At 37.8% G+C, this 26,235-nt stretch overlaps 1 protein-coding gene across 1 annotated transcript in view; it reads right to left on the bottom strand.

Annotated features, from left to right (window-relative positions):
* The window catches only part of LOC115222537 (nucleoporin GLE1), a 52,394-nt gene that overhangs the window by 8,071 nt on the left and 18,088 nt on the right, over positions 1–26,235 (bottom strand). Inside the window, exons 6-12 of the mRNA XM_029792793.2 lie at positions 19,068–19,132; positions 16,510–16,781; positions 15,265–15,368; positions 11,688–11,736; positions 11,073–11,188; positions 5,650–5,862; positions 3,989–4,179 (exon numbers count right to left, since the gene is read on the bottom strand). Coding sequence (XP_029648653.2) covers positions 3,989–4,179; positions 5,650–5,862; positions 11,073–11,188; positions 11,688–11,736; positions 15,265–15,368; positions 16,510–16,781; positions 19,068–19,132 — 1,010 coding nt within the window. The remainder of the gene's footprint in view (positions 1–3,988; positions 4,180–5,649; positions 5,863–11,072; positions 11,189–11,687; positions 11,737–15,264; positions 15,369–16,509; positions 16,782–19,067; positions 19,133–26,235) is intronic.

Here is a 26,235-nt window from a genome sequence, read left to right as displayed (position 1 = left end):
GTTGCATAGCGAGTGGAACCTCGGAAGTGGCACAGAATATTGGATGTCACAAAATACTACAATACATATATACCAAAGAATGTATATATGTATTGTAGTATTTTGTGACCGCCAATATTCTGTACGTGTATGAATATACAGATACAATACCAATATTCCACTGAACTTTTTAATAATTCCTTCTGGAAACTATCTTTAACATTTTCTTGAGAATATATATTGATGTTGGAATCTTTTGTGCCCAATATTTTCATGAACTTGTTAAACTTTTTTTATGTCCTTAACATGTCCTTGTTACCAAAGACTGTATATATGTATTGTAGCATTTTGTGACAACCAATAATTAACACAACCAAACTTTTACATGTTACTTTTGACAATCTTTTTCTAAAGAGTGAAACCAGTAAAGTAAATAAACATCTTTTAAAATTGCATTTTCAAACCTTCTTTCGTATATAATTACACTCGTGCGGTACCTTACAACTCAACTTTGTTATGTATATATCAACAATGATCTACTTGTATAGGTAAAGTAGGCATTGCCTGGCCAGACTGAAATTATATTGATTATTAAACATACAAAAAAAAAATGTAAATGATTCTCAAATTTATTACAAAAATGTTAATTTAATTCAGTGAGCAAATCAGTAAATGGTCAATATATACCGCCAGCCTCGTCTGGCACCTGTGTCAGTGGCACATAAAATCACCCACTACACTCTCGGAGTGGTTGGCGTTAGGAAGGGCATCCAGCTGTAGAAACACTGCCAGATCTGATAGGCCTGGTGCAGCCTTCGGGCTTCCCAGACCCCAGTTGAACCGTCCAACCCATGCTAGCATGGAAAGCGGACGTTAAACGATGATGATGATGATGATGATTTTACTGAATGACTGCTATTCAGTTTTATTAATGCATGCCATTATGAAAGCTGAGTGGAAACTGTAATCAAGGTGAATTGCAGATCAATGTATTTTTCAAGGTCATGGTTAGACCTGAACAGGATAAACACAAACAGTTATATTTCAGCTATATAAATAAATAAAGTAGGTTAAAATTGTTAAAACATATTATTTGTAAATGTGTGTGTGTGTGTGTCTGGGTGGTGGGGTGGGGATGGGTTCTTCATATTATGGCAGAAAAAAAAATTATATTTTCATCCTTTAAGACTGTAAATATATATATTTCTTTACTACCCACAAGGGGCTAAACACAGAGGACAAACAAGGACAGACAGAGGGATTAAGTTGATTAGATCGATCCCAGTGCATAATTGGTACTTAATTTATCGACCCCGAAAGGATGAAAGGCAAAGTCGACCTCGACGGAATTTGAACTCAGAACGTAACGGCAGACGAAATACGGCTACGCATTTTGCCCGGCGTGCTAACGTTTCTGCCAGCTCGCTGCCTTTCAGACTGTAAATATATAGTTTAATGAAAGACCTGCAGGGGAACTGACTGATGTTATTGTCAGCAATGAGGTACAAATGAATCCAAAGTCACAGTCATCAGTATGATATGACAGTATTAGAAATAATGATAAATAACAATTATGTCACATCTAATTACTGCTAAATGAGAGGAATTAAACTGATGTGGTTGTTCAGAATAAGGTACGAGGAATCCAGACATAGTCTTCACTATGATATCAGAATAATAATAAGGATGACGGTTTCAGATTTTGGCACACCACCACCATCATGAGTTAACATCCACTTTCCATGCTGGCATGGGTTGGATGGTTTGACAGAAGCCGGAAAGCCAAAAGACTGCACCTTGCTTCACTGTCAGTTTTGGCAGGGTTTTTTCGGCTGGATACCCTTCCTAATACCAACCATCTTACAAGGCCAATAATTTCAGGGAATGGATAAATCAATTACACTAACTCTAGTGCTCATCCCTGAAAGGATGAAAGGCAACAATCGACTTTGGCAGAATTTGGACTCAGAATGTAATAATGGTTGAAATGCTGCCGAGCATTTTGCCTGGCATACTAACAAGTCTGCGAGCTCACCGCAATAATAATAAGTAGATGCTGTTATCAGTAGAATTGATATTGGAAATATAGATGACATTAACTTATTGATCTATGCAGGAGGAATGGTAGCTATAAGAAGACTAGGTATTCTTTAAGGAAACAATAAGAAGGAGCAGATGTGGAAAAAGAGATTAGAAAATAATATGAAAACTGTAAGAGAAGATGTAAGTAGAATAGAAAACTGAAAACAGGACAAGTTAGAAAACAATATTTGAATCTCTTGAGAAAAAAATATGTAGTTAAAGAGAAAAGATTTGAGACGGTCATGGAAGAGATGAAACAGTGTATCAAAGCAACAGCAGGTAAGTTTTGCAGATATCAGAAAAAATAGACCAGTTTGAACAGAACAGATTGTTTGAGACAGACCAGAGGAGATTTTATTGCCAAATAAATAGTGTAAAAGAAAGTACTGAAGATGAGAAGCCTAATGCAGAAGAAGTTCTGGAGTAATATTTGGGATAAGCCAGTTAATCATGATGAGGATGCAGCATGGTTAAAGAAAGTGAGGGACGAAGCCATTAGTTGGAAGCACCCAGATCTAAGACTAACAAATGTGTTAATAACTAAAGTTTAGAAAGAATACTGAAATGGAAGGGCCCAGGACTAGATTTAGTACAAGGGTATTGATTAAAGAAATTTAGTAGTTCTCATAGAAAAGAGTTTCAGTATTGCCTAAATGGAGGAGTCATTCCTGATTGGATGACTAGAGAGAGAACAGTACTCCTTATGGAAAGCGGACGTTAAACGATGATGATGATATGATTATTATTATTATTATTATTAACAGCAGATTTCACTATTGTTAAATGTTATTATCAGTAATGTGGTATACATGAATCCAAAGAGACAATCTTCAGTAATGTGACACTATTCTACTACTGCTAATAATAATAATAATCCTTCCTACTATAGGAACAAGGCTTGAAATTTAGGAGAGGGGGATAGATGACTACATCAACCCCAGTAATCAACTGGTACTTAATTTATTGACCCCAAAAGGATGAAAGGTAAAGTCAACCTCAACAGAATTTGAACTCAGAATGTAGCAGCAGATGAAATACCGCTAAGTATTTCACCTGGTGTGCTAACAATTCTGCCAGCAAATAAAAAACCTGTTGATGGAAATTAACAGATATTGTCCTGAAAGCAGTGTACAAGTAGATTCCAAGACACAGTCTTCAGTAAAGTGATGTCACCACAATGACAACAGCAATCATGGCTACAACATGACAACAGGAGCTGGTGAACCAGAGGCTAGCATCAAGTTCCAAAGTCTGCTTTGGCATGTTTTCATTGGCTGGACACCCATGCTAACACCAACCACTTTACACTGTGTATTGGATGATTTTTGTTATATCTGACACTGACATGAGTGAAGTGTAAATGTCACCCATTACACATTCTGTGTGAAAAAGCAGACCACAAGTTAGCATAGGAAGCAAATCTTAAACGCAATCAGCTGACACGTTCAGGAGACATGACTGTGATGGGGATGGACATGTGATGAGCCTGGCAACGTTTCTTGCGTGGAAACAAAATCAGATGTCAAGGTACTGAGCCATACAGTAGAAAAGGCAAAAAAAAAGAAAATGTTGCATGGCAAACCCACCTTATCCCTGACAGCAGAGAAAGATTTCTGTTTAAAAACAACAACAATCATGGTAATATGATGATGGTGGTGGTGGTGGTTATGACAGGGATGATGATGATAATGATGACAACGATAATGATGATGATGGTGGAGATGTTAGATGTAGTGGTGAGGCTGATCCCCGTGGTAATGAGGGGTGTGGATGGTGATGATGATTGATGTCATAGTCATGGCAGTGGTAGCAGTGGGGATGATGATGATGATGATAATAATGATGATGAGGAGAAGGAGGAGGAGCACAATGATGGTGGTTGTGGTAATGACGGTGGAGTTGATATACAAAAAAATCATCTACTAACTTATGGTACTCTTCCGTGCTTTGGCCGTCCTGTTGTGGTATGTAGTATGGTACTATGTAAGGACAACTGAGGTAGAAGTTAGCCAATAGTAGATCACCAAATTCAGGAAAATTCTGCCACAGACCAACAGCAACGAGAGCAATGGCGAAAGCAGATTCATGACTGGAGGACACTTGTTCTGCTCCTTTTTTCTGTTATTTGAAAATAATATACATAAATAAATGTTATTTTGAAGAAACAAACAAAAAACAAAAAAAAATCTCCTGCATAGCTGCAGGTGCGGCTGTGCGGTAAGAAGCTTACTTCCCAACCACATGGTTCTGGGTTCAGTCCCACTGTGTGGCACCTTGGGCAAGTTTCTTCTATTATAGCCTTAGGCTAACCAAAAACCTTGTGAATGGATTTGGTAGACAGAGAAACTGAACGAAGCCCATCATATATATATATATATATATATAATATATATATATATATATATATAATAATAATAATAATAACAATAATAATAATAAAAAATAAATGTGCCCTTTTAAAACCTAGCCAGGCTCATGGGCCCAGTTTCCCGGTTTCAATGGCGTATGTGTTCCCCAGCTGGACGGGACACCGGTCCATCGCAGTGTTACTCATTTTTACCAGCTGAATGGACTGGAGCAACGTGAAATAAAGTGTTTTGCTCAAGAACACAATGCATTGCCCAGTCCAGGAATCACAACCACAATCTTACGATCATGATGTTGAAACCCTAACCACTAAGCCACGTGCCTCCACACATACACATATATATATGTCTGTGTGTGTGCGTTTGTCCTCTGCACCATTGCTTGACACCAATCTAGGTGTGTTTATGTACCTGTAACTTAGCAACTCGGCAAAAGTGACATAATAAGTACTAGGCTTACAAAGAATACATCCTGGGGTTGATTTTTTCGACTAGAAAACCCTTTATGGTGGTGCTCCAGCATGGCCGCAGTTAAATGACTGAAACAAGTTAAAGAATAAAAAAATATCTTTACTCTTTATCATCTTTTATTTTTTACTTGTTCCAGTCATTAGAGTGTGGACAATGTGGAGCACCACCTGGAATTTGAAGAATTTTAATTGAACAAATTGACTCCAGTACTAACTGCTAGGTTACAGGGATGTAAACACACCAACACCAGTTGTTAAGTGGTGGTGGGGAAACAAACACACATGCATGTATGCACGCATACACACATACACACAGCTTCCATCTACCCATCTATTCACAAGGCACTGTTGTAGTAGAAGACACTTGTCCAAAGTGCCATGTAGTGAGAACTGAACCCAGAAGCATGTGGTTGGAAAGCAAGCAAACTTCTTATTTCTTTATTGCCCACAAGGGGCTAAACACAGAGGAGACAAACAAGTACAGACAAATGGATTAAGTCAATTACATCGACCCCAGTGCGTAACTGGGATACTTAATTTGTTGACCCCGAAAGGATGAAAGGCAAAGTCGACTTCGGCGGAATTTGAACTGAGAACATAGTGGCAGACGAAATACAACCAAGTATTTCACCCGGCGTGCTAATGTTTCTGCCAGCTCGCAGCCTGAGTAGTAAGAAGCAAATTTCTTATCACACACACACACACAAAAAATATTATATAAATGTTTATCAGAAAATGAAACATGTACTTACAACTATCATTTTTGCAATAAAGAATATAGCATAAGTGATTCCTTCGGGTTGTTCTTTTGTAGAAATATGCTTATTGGAAACCTCAATTGTTTGTCCCTGAACAAGCATCGTTAATTTGGTTAGTTTATCCTTCAAGTGGGTTCCACTGACAGGTGAAATGGCATTAATTAGCGTATTGGCTGCTTTACGAATACTAAACACATATTCTTTTAACTGAAAGAAAAAAAAAAGGGAATGAGTTATAGCATATAAATAAATAAATTTTAGCATTATAAAGTTTTGAAACTAATCCAGATATGGCAAACATTGTGTTAAATTGATATGTATATCATGTCTTATTCATTTATTTTTCATTTAATTAATTTATTTTTAGATGATTATTATAATTTTAAATACATATATTATAAATTGGAGTACATGGTAACCTACATCATACTAGGTTGCATGCCTTCAATTCCAATTCCACTTGCTGCCACAACATGTTATTATATTAACAAAAATCTGTTGAAAATATACCAAATCTAAATGACCTTGTATACTGAGCACCCTCTAATGTTGTGGAAGTTCATGGCATTAAAAAAAAAATTGAGGGAAAAAGAAAGACACGCGATGGAAACTAAGATTTGAGAATCAAATTAAATGGTTCTATAGAAATCTTGAACAGATAAATGAGAGCAATGGAAAGAGGATAGAGAAGGGAAGACAGCAACAACCTTCAAAGAAAGTATGAAAGACACAAAGGATTGTAAGGGTATTTAAAGAAGAGACAAGACACAAAAAAAAAAAATTAAAGCAGTGTCAGTTAAAAGAAAAGAAAGATATCAATAGTAGGTACATGTGTTGCTGTGTGGTAAGAAGCTTGGTTCTGGGTTCGGTCCCACTGTGTGACACCAAGGGCATATGTCTTCAACTATAGCCGTGGGCCAACCAAAGCCTTGTGAGTGGATTTGGTAGGTGGAAACTGAAAGAAGTCCATTGTATACATGTGTGTGTCTGTGTGTATGTCTTTGTGTCTGTGACTGTGTTTGTCCCCCCACTACCACTTGACAACTGGTGTTGGTGTGTTTATACCCCTGTAACTTAACAGTTTGGCAAAAGAGACTGATAGAATAAGTACCAGGCTTAAGAATATAAGTCCTGGGGCTGATTTGTTGAACTGAAACACTTCAAGGTAGTGCTCCAGCATGGCTGCAGTCAAATGACTGAAACAAATAAAAAATAAAGGACAAAAATAAATAAAAACATTTTTTTAAATACCAGCAGATCAGGCTCTTCAGAAACAATGAGAAGGAATTTTACCAACAACTGAACAATGAAGAAGAATATCAGGGGAATAATGTATGTACCAGACTCAGAAGCAACAAATACCTTTTGGTCAGATATCTGAAGTGAAGAGGGTCAACATAATATGGAAGTGGACTGGTTCACTTCCATGTTATGCTGAAACGGAAAACAGGTTAAAACAAGAAAATATAAATATTACAGATAAGAGGGTGAAAAAGATGCTTCAGAAAATATCAAATTAGAAAGCTCCTGGATCAGAAGGGTTCTGACTCAAAAATTTCTAGAACTTGAACAGCTTTTTACAACAGCTTCTTACTGATTGCATACAAAATGGAATCACCAACATAGATGAGAAAAGGAAAGGCTGTGCTAATATCGAAAAACAATAAAAACAGAGGTAAAGTCAGTTGTTATAGACCTAATATGTGCTGACTGGAAACTATTAACTAACTTCAAAGCAAATGAAGAGCATAGCTTTGTGGAGAAGGAGAATTTATTGCCAGAGGAGCAAAAAGAATGCATAAAGAAGTCAAGGGAAAATGCTGATCTGATGCATAATGATAGTAGGACACTAAATGTGATACGAATAAGAAGCAAAAAAATATAGCTATTGGACAGATAGACTTCAAAAAGTTTATGACGATGTTCTACACTGCTGGCTCATGGAATGTCTGGGGACACTCAAAGTCAATGAGAAGATAAACTGTGTTTTTTTTTAGAAATAAGAAACAATTAGAGCAATGGAAGTAAAACAAATGTGAATCATTAGGAAATGTGAAAATACAAAGGGGGATACTCCAGGGAGACTCACTCTCTCCTTTACTTTTCATCATTGCATTAATCCCTTTAACAAAGATATTGAGAAAATACAGGCCTTCCCTATGAATTTGCTTAAACCTACAGTATATGGATGACCTCAAACTGTATACAAACCCCCCAGCCACCCAAAATCCTAGACTCCCTTATCCAAATGGATTATTTACCAAGGATGATTATTTACCAGGGATGATGATGATGATGATGATTGGTATGCAATTTGGATAAAAAGTGTGCAGCATTAATTATGAAAAGAAACTGAAAGACAAACTCTGATGTTATAAAATTACCAGATATCATTAGATCGCTGAGAAATAATGAAGGGTACAAGTACCTTAGGATAAATAGGATAATGGAAGGAGGAGAGAGAAAATCTCTGTACTGTAACATTGTACCCACTTCTAGTACTCAAACATTCCACTCACATTCTGTACTCTAACACATTATCCACGTCATGCACTCTAACATCTTTACTAACTTTGTGTACTTTAATATGTCACTCACTTTCCGTGCTTTAGCACCTTCCTAACTTACTGTACTTTTTTTTATCATCTTACCCACTTTCTGTACTCTTTAAACCTCATTTCTTTATTGCCCACAAGGGGCTAAACATAGAGGGGACAAACAAGGACAGACAAAGTGATTAAGTCAATTACATTGATCCCAGTGCGTAACTGGTACTTTATTTATTGACCCCCAAAAGGATGAAAGGCAAAGTCGACCTCAGCTGAATTTGAACTCAGAACATAACGGCAGACGAAATACTGCTAAGCATTTCGCTCAGCGTGCTAACGATTTTGCCAGCTCACCGCCTTATTCACCTCTTATACTCAAACAGTTTACCTACTTCCTGTACTCTCTAACACCTTATTCTCCTCCTGATAACCCAATGTACAATACTAACTGATAATGATGATGGTCATACTTGGTAATTTCAGGCACTCCTTTTAGATATAATGGTTTCTGAAGCAAAATGTTATTTACAAGATCCCAAAGGCTGAAATCCCATTGCTGTTTTAACCACAGGTAAGAGGTTACCAAGCAGATTTAGGATCAAATACATTCCTGTTATGAACAGGCAAGTCATTGCTTATTTTTTTCCAGTCTCGGTATATTTAGGACGTATCTCAGCCCCTCTCAAGAAGAGGCAGCAAACTGGAGGGTAATTTAGCTATTTCTTTGAGTTAAGTGACAATACAAAGACTCTTAGCTTGATATTCCATTGTTTAGTTTCGGTGACAAAGTGACAGTCAAATGCCATGTCACGAATCAAAACACAAGAAATAACAAAAAATATAATGAATTACAAAGATATTTTAATTAGTTGCCATAATGATTGTTAGCATGAATAGGAGCTTATATTGTATTGCTGCTACCATTACTGTTTTAACATCTACTTTTACATGCTTGCAAGGGTTGGTCTGAGTTATTGAGGTAGATTTTCGATGGCTGGATGCTCTTCCTGTCACCAACTAATATTATATATATATATATATATATATAGATTATATTATATATTATATGGAAAAAAAGTACCTATCACCAACTAATATATATATATACAACTGAAAAATAGGATAAAATCTTTATAAGAATTTATCAAGTAGTAGCGTGAAAAACCTCATAAGGGGAAAATCCATCAATATCCTCTTAAATGTATTTACTTATATTAAGGACATTACTATACATAAATACCTCACACTAAGAGGGACTCTTAAAGTCAAAACTACCATAATAAATAGACACATTGTACCAAACTCGAGGGAATGCAACATTCGAAGCGAACATTTCAAAAACAGAATTCAGCTGCATATCATATGATTTCATAATTAGTACACAAAATCCACTTTTTAATCTTCAGTGCAAGCATATATATATACACACATATTTATATATTTGACATGCTTCTTTCAGTTTCAAAACTACTTATAAAGACTTCATCAGGCTTGGGAGTTCTGGGGGCTGAAACCACTACCATATGGCAGGAGAGCAAACTTCTTAAGCACACAGCCATAGCTACTCTGTCTGTCTGTCTGTCTGTCTGTATGTCTGTATGTATGCATGCATGTATATATACTACACTCCAAGAGTGAAGTATATATATATATATAGTTGAAATTTACAGAAAAACAAAAGACGAAGACAGGTGTATAAACAACAAGCAAGTATATTAGTTTGAGGCCTGGAAAGGTGTGAAAGTCATTTAAGTTTTGAGCCTACGCTCTTTAACAGAAAGGAACATGAGGAAATAAACAGAGAGAGAGAATGAAAAATACTTGTGGATTTAGCAGTCAATCATGGCGACTGGTTGATAAAAGGTAGTTGGACAGGAAAGCTAGGAAAAAGGGGAGATAATAAAGTACTAGTGATCCAAAAATGAAGGTATGCATGCATGTATGTATGTGAGAGTAAGTGTGTGTGTGTGTGGATAGGGGCTAGTGACTTTGACATGTGGATGTGTGCATAAGTGTATGTCTGTAATGTGTAGGTGTGTATATGCATATGTGGGTGCTGGGAAGTGTTCAGTGCTAGTGTGTGTGGAGTGGTGTAATGTGGTATAGTGGTGTGGGGATGTGAGGGTGGGGTGTGGAGGTAGGGGTGAGGTATGTGGGAGTAAGATGTGTGGGTTTGGGTGGAAGGGTATCAATGAAGGGAGAAGGTGGGTAGGAGTGAAGAGAGGATGTAGGTGTCAGGGCAAGAGATGAGAGGAGAGGTGGGTAAGAATGAAGAGAGGAAGTATGTGTCAGATGAAGAGAGAAGGGGAGTCAGATGAAGAGGGGAGGGGAGTTGAACCCATGTGGCGCAGAGGAGCAAAGAGAGAAAATTAATTCCTGTTCTCTCTCTATATATATACGTGTGTGTGTGTGCATTCACACGTGTATATGTATATATATATATATATATATGTATATATTTCTTTATTGCCCACAAGGGGCTAAACATAGAGGAGACAAACAAAGACAGACAAAGGGATTAAATCAACTACATCGACCCCAGTGCGTAAATGGTACTTTATTTATTGACCCCGAAAGGATGAAAGGCAAAGTCGACCTCGGCAGAATTTGAACTCAGAACGTAACGGCAGACGAAATACACTTTCATATATTTAAAATTCTATAAAAAGTGTAAATACTGAAGTAATGAGTTTTTGTTCATAAATTTATAATTTTTGAATTATCAAAGAATGAACTATTGTTTTAATTAGATAAAAAAAAAAAATATATATATATATGGCAAGGTTTATACTCTGAAAACTCATCATGTTACAAATTTAAAGAACTGAAGTTGTAGAAAAAAAAAAGTATGAAAACGGTGCAACATACCTGAGGATTTTTTAGGAATGGTTCAAGAGTTTCTTCCACTTCTTTCAGTTTATTCTTTAAGCGTAAATATTCTTTGAGAATCGCAGGATCAATACATTGAGAGAAGAACTTCAGTACTAAAAAGAGAAAAAATAGTTATATATATATATTATATATATATGATGATATATATAATATATATATATATATATATATATTATATATATGATGATATATATATATATATATATATATATACAACTTACACCCACACACACATACGAGTATATACATAATAAGTAATAATCAATTATTACCTATATGCTTCATTACAAATCTTATAAACCCTTAATTTTATAATATAATATTTATTTATATGACGGTCATTTTATTGTTTACTTTGATATTGATAAATATGTTTGACACATCTCTAAATATATTTTGACTTCACTTAGCCTTTACACACACACACACACACACATTAATGTACATAAATATATACCGATCTAAGAATTTTTGTCCCTTCTTGGAGTAAAATAATACTAGTGATTTTTTATATATTAAAAGACGAAAGACAATTGAGAGAGAGAGAGAGAGAGAGAGAGAGAGAGAGAATTTTGCTATAGAATATCAGACCTTTGGCCTTAGCACTTTCTTCTGAGTCTTGTGGTTTTACTGAAGGTTCCTGAAAAGAAAAATAGAAATACAACCCATAACCAACAATCAACAAAATAATTTTTGAAGTAGGTGAGAAAATAGATGTAGAAATTGCCAATATGACACTAATATGTGTGTGTGTGTGTGTGTGTGTGTGTGTGTGTGTGTGGTGTTCAATTATAATAAAAACAATTTTACATGAGTCTGAAAGGTTACTCCATACTTTTGCAGGATACAAATTTATTATTTCGTTTTGGGATTTGGTTTACAAGATCCTTTATGTGAGTTTGTGTGTTGAAGCATATTCTGTTGTGTCTGGGGAGAGTCACTCTCTTTTAGTGCCTTATAATTTAACACACTCACCGGTAAAATTATAAGGCACTAAAAGAGAATGACTCCCCCCCCCAGACACAGCAGAAATTTATTATTGTTAAACAAGAGTATTGTTAATATTATTGACTGTGAACAACATTATTGTTCAGGAATAATAAATAAATAAATATGTGTGTGTGTGTGTATGTGTGTATGTGTGTATGTATAAAATAAAAACAAGATGAATAGTGTTTAAATTTACAACAATTGTTCTGTTAGGCTAATTTAAACAGTCAACTTGTGACTGACCAATATTCTGACAAGTGGAGTTTTACAGTTAAAGTACCAGTATAAAGAAATCCAACAAATAGATGTGTTTTGAGCTGGCAATCACTTGCAGTATAGATAAATGAGGTGAAGAGATATAATTTGTAGTTCATATTATAAGATAACAGAGAGAAGTTTAGAGAATGAAACTTAGGTTAATGCAGACAATTTGGTCAGTTTTGTATAATACTTAATTATTTATATATATATATATATATATATATATATATATAGGCTGTGTGGTAAGAAGCTTGCTTCCCAGCCACACAGTTCTGGGCTCAGTCCACCGCATGACACCTAGGGCAAGTGATTTTTACTGTAGCCTTGAGTCAACCAAAGCCTTGTGAGAAGCCTGTCACATATATATATATATATATATATATATATATATATATATATAGTTAATCCAAACAAGAAAACACAAAAAAAACACAACAACGAGAGGACGTGGAACAAATAAAGTATTATGGACGCTCAGGAAAGAAGGGAAGAAGGAGGGTTTAACGTTTTGAGCGGAGCTCTTCGTCGGAAACATAGGAGAAAGATCCCGAGAAGGGAAGACAGAGGAAAAAAATCGCCTCCCGCTACCCCTGCCAACTGTTTGACAACCGTTGTTGATGTGTTTACATCTCCTAACTTAGTGGTTTGGCAAAAGAGATTGATAGAAGAAGTACCAAGCTTAAAAAGAGGAAAACAGTCATGCCTGTTCAGCATCTCTACTAAAAATGATCGACTGGAAGATGGTAATACCAAACAATTTTATCTCTATAGATGATTTGTTTTTGCATAGTACACTATTCAAGGCTATGAAAACAACTTTGAGTACCACTGTAAACAATCTTAGTTATTATCTATAAAGACAATGATCTAATTGTTATTATGGCAAATGAAAAACACAAGTTCCTGCATTGCATCTAAACAACAAGGAAACAAGTAACAAAAATGGAACATTGCCAGAATCTCAGATATCTTGGTATGCTACCAGACCATGGTCTGGCATTCACTCTTACATAATAGCATGCGAGCCAAAGTGAGTACAACGGAAAATATTATACAAAATTTAACGGATTCTCAGTGTGGATGCAAGTTCCCAAACAACTCAGAATGACAGAACTGGTCTTACACTTGTCAGCGGCAGAATATGTGTAGTCATTGTGGACAAGACCAGAGTTTCTCACAGAAGGGGCCCATATATAGATAATTGAAAACAAAGGGTTATGAAATTGTTAAACTTGATCAAAACCATGGCCAAAGAGCAAAGTTAAATGTTTGAAAATTCCATTTTTATTCTCATTAATAAAAGATGGTGGTGGTGGCGGGTGATGTAGGTAATTCATCATCATCATCATCATCGTCATCATCATTTAGCATCTGTTTTCCATGCTGGTATGAGTAAGATGATTTGACTGGAACTGCACCAGTTAGTTTTGGATTGGTTCCTCCAGCTGGATGCCCTTTCCAATGCCAACCACTCTACAGAGTGTACTCGGTGCCTTTTACAGTCACTGGCACTGACCATGACTATGATTTCATTTAGCTTGACATGTCTTCTTAAACGCAACAAATTGCCAAAAGTCTTGGTCACTGGCTCTGTGAGACTCAGCATCCGAAGATCATATTTCCTCACTTCATCCCGCATCTTCCCAGGTCTACTATTTTGTTTTTGTGGATGGAGGCAGTGGGGTCTTTAGTATTTGTCAGTTTGAAAACTGTTGGAATAGACCTTCACATACAAGATTGGATGGGGGGGTGGATGAAAAGTTCCTAGCTTTGGGTAAAAGAAAATACAAGAGGATCAATTGATTATGATTTTATTCAATATATTCCCCTCCCAGATTCACACACTTATTGCAGTAGGTCTTCAGTTTTTCTAATTCCTGTAAAAGAACTTGGAAGGTTGGGTGTCCAACCAAGTCTTTTGCAATACCCATAAAGCCAGGAAATTTTCATCACCCCACCTACCATATAAACAAGCGATCTCAGACCTGCAATACACAAGTAATCTAGACAACTCACATGCACTGCCCCCATTTCTGTTTCTTCTATTCAATAATTTCAGAAAATACATAAATGATTATTTTCTTCCAGCCATTTTAAAATAAAAATGTTATTATCAAACAGTTATAGGTGTAGGAATGGCTGTGTGGTAAGTAGCTTGCTTACTAACCACATGGTTCTGGACGCAGTCCCACTGCATGACACCTTGGGCAAGTGTCTTCTACTATAAGCGTTGGGGCTGACCAAAGCCTTGTGAGTGGATTTGGTAGACGGAAACTGAAAGAAGCCCGTCGTATGTATGTGTATATATGTATGTGTGTATATATATATATATATATATATATATATATACACATATATATATATGTATGTATGTGTGTATGTGTGTGTATATGTTTGTCGCCCCAACAGCGCTTGACAACCGATGGTGGAGTGTTTACGTCCCCGTAACTTAGCAGTTCGGCAAAAGAGATCGTTAGAATAAGTACTAGGCTCACAAAGAATAAGTTCTGGGGTCGATTTGCTCGACTAAAGGTGGTGCTCCAGCATGGCCACAGTCAAATGACTGAAACAAGTAAAAGAGTTGTCATGAGTGAAGAATGTGCAGAAAGTGGGGCTCACAGACACCCCTATTATGAAAATGATAAATTTACTAAAAATATTGTATACACAGCCATTGTTTGATTGTCAAAATTACCTGTCTGTGGTATATAATGTAAAAAAACTAATATGTAGTTTGATCTGGCATACAACAACAGGTCATGCACTAGTGCTAATAACATTTTACTTCTTGTCAAACACTGCTCTCCTGAACCACAATACCATTACCACTGCCGGTGCTAACAACAAAGGACTATGTTAAATAATGAGATTATGATACATGAACTGCATAACAGAAATATCATAGGTATGTACTTACTGTGGGAGGCACCTGTTCATTCGTTACTTTTTCATGTGATACTGTCACTTGTTGTTGAGCTTTTAATGATTCTTCCTCCTCTTTTCCTTTTTGGTTTGCTGTTTCTAAATAGATAAGAAATACTTTAAATCAGCTCACTGTCTACAATAGTTCTCAACAGGGGTTTATATGGCCCTAGCAGGCTCATATAAGATATTATTGTTGAAATTTATGTGCAATAAACACCTGTTTCTGTCTTCATTCCTGATCTCTCTCTCTCTCTCTCCAGTTGGGTAAACTTGTACCTCTTCTACAGCAACATAATGCCAAAGGTCTTGGTCATTGCCTCTGTGAGGCCCAACGCTTGAAAGGTGTTCACCAGCATGGGTGCTCTTGGATTGACGGGTCCTCTCAAGCACAGCGCATTGCCAAAGGTCTTGGTCACTAGGCATTGCCTCTGTGAGATTCAAAGTTCGAAAATCATGCTTCACCACCTTGTTCCATGTCTTCCTGTGTCTACTTCTACCACAGGTTCCTTCCACAGTTAGAGATCAGCACTTCTTTAAACAGCTGTCTCTCTTGCACACCACATCTGATGCCTCTTATGCCTAACTTTGCTTTCAAGATGCTTACACTCTGTTCAACATGCACACTAACACTGCACATCCAGCGAAGTATACTGGCTTCATTTCTTTCAAGCCTGTGCATGTCCTTGGCTGTCACAGTCCATGTTTCACTGCCATGCAGCATATCTGTTAGCACACAAGCATCAAACAATCTGCCTTTCACTCTGAGAGAGAGGCTCTTTGTTGCCAGTAGGGGTAGGAGCTCTCTGAAATTTGCCCAACCTAATCTTATTCTCATAGTTACACTCTTGGAGCATTCACCTCCACTACTAACTTTTTTACCTAGATAACAGAAGCCATCTACTACCTCTAGCCTTTCCCTGCTGGCAGTTGATAGGATCTATTTTCTGCCCACTTTCAGTGTTTATTGTACCTGTGCGTCTGCCACACACAAAAGCTAGTTTCCCTGTTAACCTTCCTCTGATATTGTTGCACCTTTTATGTGTCCAAAGCTTACACTGGGTGCATCTTACAGAGTTTCTATTGACGCCTTTGTTTGTAAACAGGAAGGGTATCTGGCTGTAGAAAATTTGCTTCAACAAGTTTAGTATGACCCATGCCAGCATGGACAAGTGGACATTAAAATGATGATGATGATATATGCATGATACAAGGTGAAGAGAAGAATAAAACTACTTACCAACATTCAGTTTTACAATTTTGTTAACGTTTTGTAGTTCCTCAAATATGTTGGCTGCCTTAACAAAATCTTCGGCAGTAACATTTCCTGAGCTTTCTGCATGTGTAAGGAGATCGTTAGCCATTGTGTTCAGGTTGGTCACAGCAGTCTCATATTTGTCAATGTTTGCAAAATGTTTCTTGTACTGACATTCCTTTAACATTGATGAAAACACTTCGCTCTGTAATTGTGACTTTTGTAGCTCCTCTCTCAACTGTTCCAACTTTTGTTCTCTATTAAAATAAAACAGTGGTGGTGGTGGTGGAAGGGAAGCAAATGTAAAAAAACTATAAGAGCAAAAGCAGATGTATTTTTAAAGAAATTTAAGCATGTTTGACAGTAAATAATTTCTACAGACAGACTAAAGTTTTGAGTAAGTGAACTGACAGAATATTAAACAACCTGTGACAAGTTAGTAGTTTAGATTCAGTCAACAGTACAGCACTATGTCCATTTACCTATCAAATGGTATGGTCTGTCTAAATGTAAATACAGGCAAAGTACTGCAGACAAATTTTAAAGGGGTGGGGGAATATACCCTTTTATGTGATCTATTAATTTGTGAAGGTGCATGGATCAGTGGTTAAAGGCAGTTAGTTTAATTCCCAGACTGGGCTGCGTGTTGTGTTCTTGAGCAAGACACTTTATTTCATGTTGCTTCATTTCACACAGCTATAGAAATGAGTTGCAGTGTAACTGGTGCCAAGCTGCATCAACCTTTGCCTTTCCTTTGAATAACATCACGGGTGTGGCGGGATGGGGGTCATGCATGGGTGACTGCTTGTCTTCCATAAACAACCTTGCCCAGACTTGGTGCCTCAGAAGGGAACTTTCTGGGTGCAATCCCAGTCATTCATGACCAAAGGGGGCCTTTACCCTTTTACTCTTTAGTTTGTATTATGTTTATGGGTTTGGCAGCGTTGTATTGGTCTCATCAACACAAGCCAACAGGGTGACAAATCAACCAACTGATTGACTTGACGGTGTGTCAAACAAACATAGACTAAGAGAAAAGTGAAAAAAGAAGATGACAATGATGAGGAGAAGGAGAGAGCGCGTTCATGTGAAGCATTAGACATCTTGTTTAATATGCTGATGCTGCATTAACAAACACCAACTATTCAAATTGTTTTCATTTAATCATGTAGTATTTTGTAGCTTCAAGATTTTGGTGGTGTAGTTATTTACTTACTTTTAGAATGACATTGCAGGGTAGGTGTGATAATCCAAATCTAACCAGTCTGGACATAAAAAATGGCTAGAATATTTGGGTTGGATATGACCAGATTAAATGCTAAAGGATTAAATAATGATGATAACAATCATTATTTTTATCAATTTCCACTCTATACAATGGCTTTTGAAACTAATTGTCACTCCTAGGTTACTGTAACTTCTGGATATTTGTGTTGCTATTGTCATATGTGAAGGCACATGGCTCAGTGGTTAGAACGTCGAGCTTACGATCGTGAGGTTGTGAGTTCGAATCTAGGACCAGGCTGCATGTTGTGTTCTTGAGCAAGACACTTTATTTCACGTTGCTCCTGTTCACTCAGCTGTAGAAATGAGTTGCGATGTCACAGGTGCCAAGCTGTATCGGCCCTTGCCTTTCCCTTGGATAACACCGGTAGCGTGGAAAGGGGAGGCCTGTATGCATGGCCAACTGCTGGTCTTCCATAAACAATCTTGCCCAGACTTATACCTGGGAGGGTAACTTTCTAGGTGCAATCCCACAGTCAGTCATGACCGAAGGGGGACTCAGTAACATTGTCATATAATGACCCTGGCACAAAATTATATTAATCACACACAGGAAGTGTAGTGAAATCACTGATAATCGAACAGCAAAGACAGCCTTCATGTGTGGTAGGTGCACAGGAGCATTAAACATGCAGAAAACCCAGTTACCTGGGTTCACAGTCTTCCTCCTTCATTCTTTCAAATATATCCGCTCTCTCTATTGTTCTCTGAACACCTCAAATCACCAGCAACTCTTTGACTACATTTCCTCCAGTTTTGAGAATATAAATCTCACATTTCCCCTCTCTGAAGACATCATCCTTAGAAACTTCAATGCTCATGAATCTTCATGGCTCTCAAACTCACACCACAATCATGCAGCCAGTGCAGATGCTGAATCTTTCATTATTCCCAACTCTTTACACCAATTTGTTTCATCTCCTACTCACATTCCAAACCAACACACAGACACACTAAATACTTTTGATCTCTTTCCCACCCCAAATCCTAGACTCAACAAAAGTCATAATTGTCTTTGTATCCTTCAGTTTTATCTTGACTATCAAACACACAAAAATTGCATCAACATCATCAACAATTACAAAAAAAATAAACAAAACAAAAAACAATGCTTTGATTGGCTTGATCTCATATTAAAACATGGTGGAAATATAAATACAGGGAAATCATTACATCTTGAAAGATTAGGCTAATTAATCAGGAAAATGACGATGAGAACAACTCAAGCAAACATTTAAATCACCATGAAATATTTTTACCTGTCTTTCTGAGCAGCTTCTTCTTGTTGCTTTCTTTTGGTTTCCTGTAGCTTTTGAACGATATTCTGAAAAATAATTTTAAAGTTTCAAAATCACCCAGAATTAAATAATTAATTAATCGTCCAAATTAAGCAAATCAGATTTGGAGTTTACATAGCAATTAGTCAGGCAATTTCACAATACTTTGTTAAAAACCTAATTAAAACTGAAAAGAAATTATGATGAAAGCTATGCCGTTCATGTAGAAAAGACAAGAAATACCAGACATCCTAGTTAAAATGAGGAGGGAAGTTCCAAGAGAGAATAAAAAAACAGAGGTAGAGAATAAACATTCACATAACATGAAAAAATAATAATTTAAATCTTCCTGAAATCACAGATTTTTTTTGTTTTTTTTTAAAGAAAGCTACAATAGAATCCCAGGAAACTATTGAGATACTTGGTGTTGTTTTAACCCTTTAGTTGCCTATATTTTGTCAAAATATAGTGCCTTTACTTTAATTAATTTTGAAAATAATGAAGAATTTAGTATAACTTTGTCTTGATTAAGCTGATGTTTGGAACATAAAATTAATGTGGAGTTCTGAAGGAAGGCTTTGATTAAGATCTCTCTAACCTTTTTATTGAAACACACTTCCTTTGTTTTAATTGATTTTGAAAATAATGAAGAACTAAGTAAGATATTCTTGTTGTTACTATGCTGGGGTTTGAAATACATACTAACATGAAATGTTAATGGAAAAGTTTTAACTTGGATTTCTTTACAACAAGAAGTTTGTATCACAGAATCAGGAAGAATCTCAGACAGGTTGGTATAAAAAGGGTTAAGGCATGGACATATCAGACAGTTGAGCATGTTACCCAGGGGTCAAGGGACCCAAGGCTAATTTTTCTATGCTGTAATTTGCCAATAAATATTATATAGACTTCAAGGCACTGCATTGTCCAGTGGTTTAGAAGTTTAGAGTGTTGTGAAGGTAGTTCAGGATGTTCTGTATTGCTAGACATCGAGCAAAAAATATTCACTAAATGAAATAAAATGAGATAAACTGGATACAAAGATGAGATGGTCATGACTGGATATCTCTATCACAGGCTCACTTCATGAGAGAAGAACTAGGGTTAAACAACATCTGCTAACTCAAAAACATTCAATCTATTGATTTATTGTATAGATTAAAGAAGTCCACTAATTGTATGTATGTATGTATGTTTGTATGCAGGTGTATATATATTCACACACATGTATGTATGTGTGTATATATTATATATATATATATATATATATATATATATATATATATATACACATATACAGTACAAATTAAGATAGGGGTTAAGAGGGTAACCCACTATGGGATATCAGTTATCCAATATACTGCTGATATATATATAGTTAATCCAAACAAGAAGCACAACAACGTAAGGGCATGGAACAAATATAGTATTATTGGACGCTCAGGAAAGAAGGAGGGTTTAACGTTTCTAGCGGAGATCTTCGTCAGAAAATAGGAGAAGGATATATATATATATATATTATATATATACATACATACATACATATATATATATATATATATGCTGCACTGGCATAGGCCATGGTTACAGTCTCACTTGGCTTGCTGGGTCTTCTCAAGCACAGTTTATCTCCAAAGGTCTCAGTCACTTGTCATTGCCCCCTGTGAGGCCCAACATCTGAAGGTCGTGCTTCACCACCCTATCCCAGGTCTTCCTGGGTCTACCTCTTCCACTGGTTTTCTCTACTGTTAGAGTGTGACACTTTGTCACACAGCTGTCCTCACCCATACACAACACATAACCATACCAGCACAGTCATCTCTCTTGCACACCACATCTGATGCTTCTTATGTCCCACTTTTCTCTCAGAGCACTTTAGCTGGACCCATGAAAAATTCACAGAAAATATTAAAAAATGTAAGCATCTATAGTTTGTGTGCTGGTGCCATGAGAAATGTTTCTGTATTGTGGCAGTTAAAGGCGGCGAGCTGGCAGAATTGTTAGCACACCGGGCAAAATGCTTAACGGTATTTCGTCTGTCTTTACATTCTGAGTTCAAATTCTGCCAAGGTTGATGTTGCGTTTTATCCTTTCGGGGTCGATGAATTAAGTACCAGTTGCATACTGGAGTCGATCTAATTGACTGGCCCTCTCCCAGCAAAAATTTCAGAACTTGTGCATATAGTAGAAAAGTATATTGCGACAGTTACAGAATATAGACAGAAGTGTAAAAGTGATAATTATATAATCCAACCAAAATATCTATATAAGCACCACGAAATTTGGAAACAGTAAAATCTATAATATTATTCTGCTTGTTCCTACAAGACTGGCTGCTTTGTTCATGTGTTATGCTAAGGGAAGTAATAACTCAAGTGGGAAATGAAAAGTTGGGCATAAGAGCAATCAAATGTAGCATGCAAGAGAGATGACTACGTTGGTTTGGACATGTGATGCATATGAATGAGGACACCTTCATGAAGAAGTGCCAATCACTGAAAGTGGATGGTACTCACGGAAGAGGGAGACCCAGGAAGACATGGGATGAAGTGGTAAGGACTGATCTCAGAAAGTTGGACTTCACGGATTAAATGACCATAGACCGAGACGTTTGGCGATATGAAGTTCTTGAGAAGGCCCGCCCACATCAGTGAAACTGAGTTCTAGATGAACTGGGGGAAAAAACTTCTCACACATTCTACCACAATGAACCAAACTACATTTCTACATCCCTTCTCTTCCTCACATTCCCACTTCATGTACTATGATAACCTCTCACTCCCCAATCTTGTCCTCTAGGCCCGGTGCCACTGTATCATTACTCTACTTGCCCCGACCTGTGTGTTCTACCCACATGCCTTGTCTCACTCTATTATTGCCATTTGCTAGCCCCTTACCTGCATGTTCCACCCACACATAACAAGAAAACTTTTCCCTCACCCTACCCCAACAAACCAATTTACATCTCTTGTCTTTCTTGCATTTCCTCCTTCATTCACCATGCCTAGCTCTCGCTTCCCAATCCTGGCTTTACACCCCTGTTACTTTGTATCATTGCTACCCGGTAGCCTCTCCAACTCTATATATACCCAGGTCTTTTGCCACTTACTTGCACTCTCTTCGCAATATCCTGTCACTTATACTATGGCATTTGAACCTCAAGGGCATGCTCTGGCACTTGCCACTATCTAGACCTCTCTTTTTCTTTACTCAACCATCTTATTTATACTCTGATCCCCATTCCTTGTGAGCATGCCCGGTATTTTGCCATCATCTTCATCCTGCTGTCGCTCTCTCTCTCTCTCTCCTTCTCCTGCACTTTCCTCAGGTTGGGCAACTGTATATTTTCTTTGCGGTAGCACACCTGTTTCTGTCTTCATTCCTGATCTTTCTCTCTCTGGCTGGGTAGCCTTGTACTTCCTCTTCAGCAAGACACCTATATCTGTCTCACTATAACCTTTTCATCATCACTTCCTCCAATGCCTCCTCCCCTCTTAGAAGATTTTGTCTTGCAAGTACTTGGTGGCCCTGTCAGTGCAGGTGCTACTTAAAAGCATCCAGTCCACACTGTAAAGTGTTTGGCATTTGGAAGGGCATCCATCTGTAAAAACTTTGAAACTGACCTTGCTCATGCTTGTGCCACATAAAAAGAACTAAGTCCACTCTACTGAGTGGTTGGTGCTAGGATGTGCATCAAGCTGTAAAAACCCTGCCAAAACAGTTACAGAAGTCCAGTGCAAGCTTCGGCCTGGCTAGCTCTTGTGCTACCATCCCACCCTTGCTAGCATGGAATGTTAAATGATGATGATGATGTTAAATGATGATGATGCATGACCATCATCATCATCGTTGTTTAACTGCCATCTTCCATGCATTCAATGGGCAGGATGGTTTGCAGGAGCTGGCCAGGTAGAAAAACTACCCTATGCGGCTGTGTTTGTTTTGGCAGGGTTTTTACAGCCAGATGCCCTTCCTAACACTGACAACTGACAGCAGGGTAGTCTCAGTGCTTTTTACATGGCACTTGTGCAGGTAAGGTTAGTTTTGGTATGATTTTCACAGTTGGATGCCCTTCCAAATGCCAACCACTTTACAGAGTGGACTATATATATATATATATATATATATATATATATATTCTTTGCTTGGATTGTACCAGTCGACTTGGATGTTCGACATCTCTTTGAAGGATTTCAATCCTCACCTCTTTTATATATATATGTGTGTGTGTGTGTGTGTGTGTGTGTGTGCATGTAAGAGTGAGAGAGAGAGAGAGAGAGAGAGAAAGGAGAAAGGGAGACAAAGAGAGAAACTGAATTAATAGAATTGGTGAAACTATAGAAAGAGAAAACACAAAAGTGAGAGTTTATATTATTCTGTATAAGTGTATCAAAATCACAGCCACAATCAAAAGTGAGTGTGCTTCTTTGGATGTGCAATGTAAGTGCACATGAGCAACAGAGTATATATATGTACTGAGAGAAAGACAGGCCTTAAGAGGAATTAGACGTAGTTTGCAAAAAAGAAGACTACGCTGGTATGGACATGTGATGTGTATGGATGAAGACAGCTAAGTAAAGAAGTGTTGATCGCTAAATGTGGCTGGAGCCAGTAGACAAAGGAGACCCAGGAAGACATGGGATAAAGTAGTGAAAGCTGACCCTAGGACCCTGAGCCTGACAAGAAATGATAGAGGATTTGGATGTCTGATGATGTTTTTGAGAAAACCTACTCATCAGGGTGAAGCTAACTTCTGGTAGTACCATGCATACATATTTTTTTTTTCCTATTTTGCCAAAAAGAAACAACCATCCTGAAATACAAGGTGTATGTATGTTATGTATATATATATATCGAGCGTGATCGTTACCAACGTCACTTCACTGGCACCTGTGCCGGTGGCATGTGTAAAAAGATTCAAGCGAGGTCATTGCCAGTACCGCCTGACTGGCCCCCGTGCCGGTGGCACGTAAAAAGCACCCACTACACTCTCGGAGTGGTTGGCGTTAGGAAGGGCATCCAGCTGTAGAAACTCTGCCAGATCAAGATTGGAGCCTGGTGCAGCCATCTGGTTTGCCAGTCCTCAGTCAAAATCGTCCAACCCATGCTAGCATGGAAAGCAGACGTTAAACGATGATGATGATGATGATACATACATACATATGTGTGTGTGTGTGTGTGTGTGTGTGTATGCAAGCACACAAATGAGCTCTTTCTTCAATCAATTTCCTCCTCGTATTACTTTACCTCTGCCTCTCCAGCCACTAGGCCACCAAATTATCTTTCCTTATGCATTATAGCTCTCTCTCTCACTACTGCTCTCACATCCTACCCAAAGACATCTCTCTCTCTCTCGTCCCCCTGTCAACTGTATCATCATTACTATCCAGCCGCTAGCTTCTCTTTATTGTCCCCAACTCATGCACTCTCACCCCCGTATTCATCATTCCCTCCATCCACCTTTCATCCTAACCAAACCTATGATGCCTACCCAACTTCTCCTACTTCCTCTATCTCTTACCCATACACTGTTACAAATTCCAACCTGCACACACTCCCAGCTCTCCTATTTACCAAAGTAACTTAAGGTTCCATAAGAACACCACATCACCACTTATTTATCTCTTCGGAGAAACCACTGATTCATTCTGTCCTTAGGTTTTGTTGACTCATAAGCTGTATGGCAACCTCAATAGTACTGGTATCAAATTCAAAAGCATCCAGTACACTGTAAAGTGGTTGGCATTAGAAAGGACATCCAGACATTTAAAAATAGACTCCGCCGGTTACGACGACGAGGGTCCCAGCTGATACGATCAACGGAACAGCTTGCTCGTGAAATTAACGTGCAAATGGCTGAGCATTCCACAGACACGTGTACCCTTAACGTAGTTCTCGGGGATAATCAGCGTGACACAGAGAGTGACAAGGCTGACCCTTTGAAATACAAGTACAACTCATTTTTGCCAGCTGAGTGGACTGGAGCAACGTGAAATAAAGTGTCTTGCTCAAGGACACAACGCGTCGCCGGGAATCGAACTCACAACCTTACGATCATGAGCCGAATGCCCTAACCACTAAGCCACGCGCCCTCACACATCCAGACATAGAAACCATACCAAAGTAGACACTGGAGCATGATGCTATCCTTGGACCCACTGGGTCCTGTCAAACCAACCAACCCATGCCAGAAAGGAACATAGAAGTTAAATTATGATGATGATGGAGATAGTTACATACACAGACAGGTAATTTTTTTTTGTTCTTTATAAATTAGAAGAGAAAGGAAGGCTGCCAAGGGGAAAAAATATCCTCAAATCAGAGGTAGTATAATACTAGGAAACAAATTGTCTACCACCCAAGAAGAACATAATGATTTCAAATTTGGTACAAGGCCAGCAGGTTTGGGGGAGGGCCTTAGTCGATTACATTGATCCCAGTATACAACTGGTACTTATTTCATTGACCATGAAAGGATAAAAGGCAAAGTTTACCTCAACAGAATTTCAACTTAGAATGTAAAGTTAGACGAAGATTTTGTCTGGTGTGCTAACAATTCTGCTGTAAGAGCCAGAACCAATAATGTTAAGCATCTAGCTTGACATTCTTGCAGTTTGGCCAACCCACTGCTTTGGATAGGTCCTTTTTTTTATTTTGACCCTTTAGTAATCAGATTACTTTGTTTAATGTAATACCTATTTATTCACATTGTTTTGAATTAATCATAACTTATGCGCAGGAGTGGCTGTCTGGTAAGTAGCTTGCTTACCAACCACATGGTTCCGGGTTCATTACCACTGCATGGCACCTTGGGCAAGTGTCTTCTACTATAGCCTCGGGCCAACCAAAGCCTTGTGAGTGGATTTGGTAGACGGAAAGCGAAAGAAGCCCATTGTATATATATATATATGTTTGTGTGTCTGTGTTTGTCCCCCAACATCGCTTGACAACCGATACTGGTGTGTTTACGTCCCCGTAACTTGGAAGTTCAGCAAGAGAGGCCGATAGAATCGGCTTACAAAGAATAAGTCCTGGGGTCAATTTGCATGGCTAAAGGCGGTGCTCCAGCATGGCATCAGTCAAATGACTGAAACAAGTAAAAGAGTATCTACTAGCTTAGAAATTTCAATAATGTCACAGATTATTTTTA

This window comes from Octopus sinensis, linkage group LG20, assembly GCF_006345805.1.
Source record: "Octopus sinensis linkage group LG20, ASM634580v1, whole genome shotgun sequence".
In the NCBI taxonomy this organism is placed as follows: Eukaryota; Metazoa; Mollusca; class Cephalopoda; order Octopoda; family Octopodidae; genus Octopus; species Octopus sinensis.
The sequence above is the reverse complement of the archived record's forward strand: the minus strand, read 5'-3'. Positions and strand labels throughout refer to the sequence as shown.